This window comes from Triticum urartu, chromosome 5A (assembly GCF_056163025.1).
Source record: "Triticum urartu cultivar PI428250 chromosome 5A, HENAU_Tu73, whole genome shotgun sequence".
Classification (NCBI taxonomy): domain Eukaryota; kingdom Viridiplantae; phylum Streptophyta; class Magnoliopsida; order Poales; family Poaceae; genus Triticum; species Triticum urartu.
The window spans coordinates 446,286,023-446,292,168 of record NC_141877.1 but is presented as its reverse complement, the minus strand read 5'-3'; the positions used below and the strand labels follow the sequence as shown (position 1 = coordinate 446,292,168).

General features: G+C 47.8%; 1 protein-coding gene across 1 annotated transcript; it reads left to right on the top strand.

Annotated features, from left to right (window-relative positions):
* The first annotated feature begins 300 nt into the window (after window positions 1-300).
* LOC125507103 (serine carboxypeptidase 1-like) lies at window positions 301-2,510 on the top strand. Its single transcript, XM_048671794.2, has 7 exons — window positions 301-802; window positions 891-1,168; window positions 1,261-1,509; window positions 1,691-1,800; window positions 1,959-2,048; window positions 2,141-2,249; window positions 2,355-2,510. Exons 1-7 carry the CDS (start codon window positions 301-303, stop codon window positions 2,508-2,510), a joined length of 1,494 nt encoding a protein of 497 aa, XP_048527751.2.
* Window positions 2,511-6,146: the final 3,636 nt, after the last annotated feature.

The following is a 6,146-nucleotide window of genomic DNA, read 5'->3' as shown; positions in this document are numbered from 1 at the left end:
CCGGCCGGCATTCTTAACCCACCGCTAGAGTTGGGTCCTTCCGATATACTCCATGGTTAGCTATCATCGTCTCACCTGACCGTTCGCGCCATGTAAACTCAAAAATTACCATCGGGGAATCCAAACCCGGCAAGTATAGCTAGCCAACAGCCTTGGAGAATCCGAGCTGCATGCTTCTATTCAGACCGTTGTTTATCGGATCTCAGTTACTCACCTAGGAGTAATATGCATTTTCCTACTCCATATATACACCTCGACAGGCAGATTGATCTTTCACAAGATCACAAAGTCACAGGCGAGATGGTTGGGACTACCTTCTTCCTGCTGCTGGTTCTGCTGGGTGCATCACTTGCAGATGCCTCCCAGGAGGACCAGCTCAAGAAGTTCATCTTGTCCACGGCCAAGAAGAGGCAAGCTTTAAGGGCCAGTAGTGCGAACGTGCCTGAGGAAACCGACCCATGGGCCGACGCCAGCAGCTTCAGCCACCTGCCAACGCAATTTCCGTTCCCACCTCTGGGCGCCAAGGCGGCCGACAAGATCGCGGCGCTGCCCGGCCAGCCGCCGCGGGTCAACTTCGACCAGTACTCCGGCTACGTCACGGTGAGCGAGAAGCACGGCCGGGAGCTCTTTTACTACTTCGTCGAGGCCCCCTACGAGGCGGCCTCCAAGCCGCTCCTCCTCTGGCTCAACGGTGGGCCCGGGTGCTCGTCGCTCGGGTACGGCGCCATGACGGAGCTCGGCCCGTTCCGAGTGAACCCCGACGGCAAGACCCTGAGCAGGAACAAGCATGCCTGGAACAACCGTAAGTGTCTAAGTCGAACTGTCTTCTGAGCGGAGTAGATATCACTGATCATTGTTTTATACTGAACTGAGAAGATTACTATGTGCAGTGGCTAACGTGATCTTCCTGGAGTCACCGGCCGGCGTGGGGTTCTCCTACGCGAGCAACAACCCGAACAATAACGACAACGTTGGCGACCCGAGAACCGCCAAGGACGCGTTCGTCTTCCTGCTCAAATGGCTGGAGCGGTTCCCGGAGTACAAGGGCCGCGACTTCTACATCGCCGGAGAGAGCTACGGCGGCCACTACGTGCCGCAGCTCGCCACCGTGATCGAATACATGAACGAGCTCTACGGCGCCACTCTCATAAACCTCCGCGGCATCTTGGTAAGTACTAGTGCCTAGTTTGATTCACCTCCTTTTGTCCCGCAACTTATTACACACTTATATCCATTTCTCGTCACGTTATATATATGTAGGTCGGCAATCCGTACCTTGACGATTTCATGAACGACAAGGGGAGCCTCGAGTTCTTATGGAACCACGGGGTGATCTCCGACGAGGGGTGGGCCAATATCCGTGAAAACTGCACCTTCACCTCGAAAGACGACTGGCAGTGCTTCGTGGCGTCGCGCAAGCCCCGGATAGGCAACATCGATCTCCACAACATATACGCCCCGATCTGCCTCAAGTCGGAACGTGACGGCACGTACCACTCGTCCGGCTACGTAAGATCACACCGTTGATCGGCTAGTCGCGATCATTTTTTCCCAATGAAAATAAAACATTTCTATGGGCAGCAATGCAAACATTTCTACTACTCGAACAGCTACATAAGATAGCTATAAGAATGAAGAAAAAAAATCTTTGACCATTCACAGTACGTGTTTATAAATTATGGTTTATCAGCTGGCTGGCTACGATCCGTGCATCGACCACTACGTCCTGGCTTACCTCAACAATGGCGAGGTGCAACAAGCTCTGCACGCCCGGGCCAACACAAGTTGGACAGCTTGCAGGTAAGTACTGTATAGTACTTACCGCGCGCAAAAAAAGTACTGTATATTACAAACAATACCTGCTACAGAGCACGTCTTCCCAATCTTTTTTTTTTCTTTTCCTTTGAGCGCAACGCCCGGTCTAACTAATTTGCACTACGCAACTTCATTTCTTTCAGCCCAGACTTGGACTATAACGACGGCCCAGTTTCCATGGTGCCAACCATCAGAAGGCTAGTCAAACGTGGGTTAAGTGTATGGCTCTACAGGTACTATATATATGCATGCACACATTGAGCATTGAGCAGAATAAAGTAGCTACGCTTCAGGTTTCTAACTAGAACAACCACCATTTCTTCAGTGGGGATATGGATGATGTGTGCCCCATTACCGCGACGAGGTACTCCGTCAACGATCTCAACCTACCCATCACGAAGCCATGGCGCCCTTGGTACACCCCAGACAGCGAGGTAATTGCTGGGTGTTCAGAAATGGACATCGGAAAAAGCCAAGTAAATTCGATATGATGTGTGCTTGATCCTGTGATGAAATTAATGGGGTAGTGGTGGATTTAGGTTGGAGGCTATGTTCAGCAGTACAAGGGAGGCTTCACGTTTGCATCAGTGAGGGGTGCTGGCCATCTGGTTCCTAGTTACCAGCCAAAGAGAGCGCTTGTTCTTCTCTACTCTTTCCTCAAGGGCGTACTCCCACCAGCCGACATCCCAAAATGAGTTGTGTTATTTGGACGGTTACTTGTTTATTTTGTGTTCTGATTAATGTTGGATTGACTCCCTCTCCATCCTCAGAATAATCATCAGTTACACACAAACTTTGATGTATGGATAAAAATATATTCAGGCCATTTGTCATGTGGTTTTAACCCTTGTGTGCTTATGAAAAGAGTTGTAATGTTGTTCGCATTGAAAAGCATAAATGCTTGTACCGGATAAGCATGTCTGAATTTTAATCTTAATTAGCGTATTTCCCTTGTTAAGCATAGGTTAGTTTATACAGCTTGAGCTTAAACCAGAGTTCTTGGCGAATCTTGTTAGGATCTGCGGCTCTGAGCAACTCCCGATTCTGGTTGGGGGTGATTTGAATATCATTAGGAGGAGAGAGGAAAAGAACAATGATAATTTCAACGACAGGTGGTCGTTTATGTTTAATATCATTATCGAAAGCTTGGATCTAAGAGAGATAGAGCTTTCGGGTAGAGAATTTACTTGGGCTAATGCTTTGCCAAATCCGACGTTTGAAAAACTGGATTGAGTCCTAACGAGCTTCTTGGATTTGGTAGCCATGGAATGGGCTAAGGATGCAGGAGGTAGGACTTCGGTTGAGCGCTGGCAGAATAAGATAAGGCATTTGAGAAGTTTTTTGCATGGGTGGGCTAAGCATCTTAGTGGGATTTATAAGATCGAAAAGGAAAGGCTCCTTACACTTATTCAGTCCCTAGATTTGAAAGCCGAATCCACAATTCTGCAAGCCACGGAGCTTCATGCTAAACTGGAGGCGGAGATGAGGTTGAAAGAGCTTCTCCGTGAAGAGGAATTAAAGTGGGCGCTGCGGGCTAAGGTTCGCAAAGTTGTCCAGGGGGACGCGAACACTCAATTCTTTCACTTGATCGCTAATGGCAAGCACAGAAAGAAGAGAATTTTTCAGCTTGAACAAGATGAAGAAACGATTTTAGGACAGGATAACCTAAAATAATACATAACCGAATACTACAAGCAGTTGTTTGGGCCTTCGATGGATAATGTGTGTCCCCAGTGAAGGAAATATGCCCTAGAGGCAATAATAAAGTTATTATTTATTTCCTTATAATCATGATAAATGTTTATTATTCATGCTAGAATTGTATTAACCGGAAACATAATACATGTGTGAATACATAGACAAACAAAGTGTCACTAGTATGCCTCTACTTGACTAGCTCGTTAATCAAAGATGGTTATGTTTCCTAACCATGAACAATGAGTTGTTATTTGATTAACGGGATCACATCATTAAGAGAATGATCTGATTGACATGACCCATTCCATTAGCTTAGCACACGATCGTTTAGTATGTTGCTATTGCTTTCTTCATGACTTATACATGTTCCTGTAACTATGAGATTATGCAACTCCCGTTTGCCGGAGGAACACTTTGGGTGCTACCAAACGTCACAACGTAACTGGGTGATTATAAAGGAGCATTACAGGTGTCTCCAAAGGTAGATGTTGGGTTGGCGTATTTCGAGATTAGGTTTTGTCACTCCGATTGTCGGAGAGGTATCTCTGGGCCCTCTCGGTAATGCACATCACTTAAGCCTTGCAAGCATTACAACTAAATGAGTTAGTTGCGGGATGATGTATTACAGAACGAGTAAAGAGACTTGCCGGTAACGAGATTGAACTAGGTATTGGATACCGACGATCGAATCTCGGGCAAGTAACATACCGATGACAAAGGGAACAACGTATGTTGTTATGCGATCTGACCGATAAAGATCTTCGTAGAATATGTAGGAACCAATATGGGCATCCAGGTCCCGCTATTGGTCATTGACCGGAGACGTGTCTCGGTCATGTCTACATTGTTCTCGAACCCGTAGGGTCCGCACGCTTAAGGTTACGATGACAGTTATATTATGAGTTTATGCATTTTGATGTACCGAAGGTTGTTCGGAGTCCCGGATGTGATCATGGACATGACGAGGAGCCTCGAAATGGTCCAGACGTAAAGATTGATATATTGGAAGCCTATGTTTGGATATCGGAAGTGTTCCGGGTGAAATCGGGATTTTACCGGAGTACCGGGAGGTTACCAGAACCCCCCGGAAGCCATATGGGCCTTAATGGGCTTTAGTGGAAAGGAGAAAGGGGCAGCCCAAGGTGGCTGCGCACCTCCCCCCTCCCCTAGTCCTATTACGACTAGGAGAAGGTGGCCGGCCCCCCTCTCCCTCTTTCCCCCTCGGGGAATCCTAGTCCAACTAGGATTGGGGGGGAGTCCTACTCCCGGAAGGAGTAGGACTCCTCCTGCGCCTCCTCCTGGCCGGCGCCCCCCTCCCCCTTGGCTCCTTTATATACTGAGGCAGAGGCACCCCAGAAACACACAAGTTGATCCATGTGATCTATTCCTTAGCCGTGTGCGGTGCCCCCTGCCACCATAGTCCTCGATAATACTGTAGCGGAGTTTAGGCGAAGCCCTGCTGCTGTAGTGCATCAAGATCGTCACCACGCCGTTGTGCTGACGGAACTCTTCCCCGACACTTTGCTGGATCGGAGTCCGGGGATCGTCATCGAGCTGAACGTGTGCTCGAACTCGGAGGTGCCGTAGTTTCGGTGCTTGATCGGTTGGATCGTGAAGACGTACGACTACTTCCTCTACGTTGTGTCATCGCTTCCGCAGTCGGTCTGCGTTGGGTACGTAGACAAGACTCTCCCCTCTCGTTGCTATGCATCACATGATCTTGCGTGTGCGTAGGAAATTTTTTGAAATTACTACGAAACCCAACAGTGGCATCCGAGCCTAGGTTATTTATGTTGATGTTATATGCACGAGTAGAACACAAGTGAGTTGTGGGCGATATAAGTCATACTGCCTACCAGCATGTCATACTTTGGTTCGGCGGCATTGTTGGACGAGGCGACCCGGACCAACCTTACGCGTACGCTTACGCGAGACCGGTTCCCCCGACGTGCTTTGCACATAGGTGGCTTGCGGGCGACTGTCTCTCCAACTTTAGTTGAACCGAGTATGGCTACGCCCGGTCCTTGCGAAGGTTAAAACGGAGTCTATTTGACAAACTATCGTTGTGGTTTTAATGCGTAGGTGAGATTGGTTCTTTCTTAAGCCCGTAGCAGCCACGTAAAACTTGCAACAACAAAGTAGAGGACGTCTAACTTGTTTTTGCAGGGCATGTTGTGATGTGATATGGTCAAGACATGATGCTGAATTTTATTGTATGAGATGATCATGTTTTGTAACCGAGTTATCGGCAACTGGCAGGAGCCATATGGTTGTCGCTTTATTGTATGCAATGAAATCGCGATGTAATGCTTTACTTTATTACTAAGCGGTAGTGATAGTCGTGGAAGCATAAGCTTGGCGAGACGACAACGATGCTACGATAGAGATCAAGGTGTCACGCCGGTGACGATGGTGATCACGACGGTGCTTCGGAGATGGAGATCACAAGCACAAGATGATGATGGCCATATCATATCACCTACATTGATTGCATGTGATGTTTATCCTTTTTATGCATCTTATCTTGCTTTGATTGACGGTAGCATTATAAGATGATCTCTCACTAAATTATCAAGAAGTGTTCTCCCTGAGTATGCACCGTTGCGAAAGTTCTTCATGCTGAGACACCACGT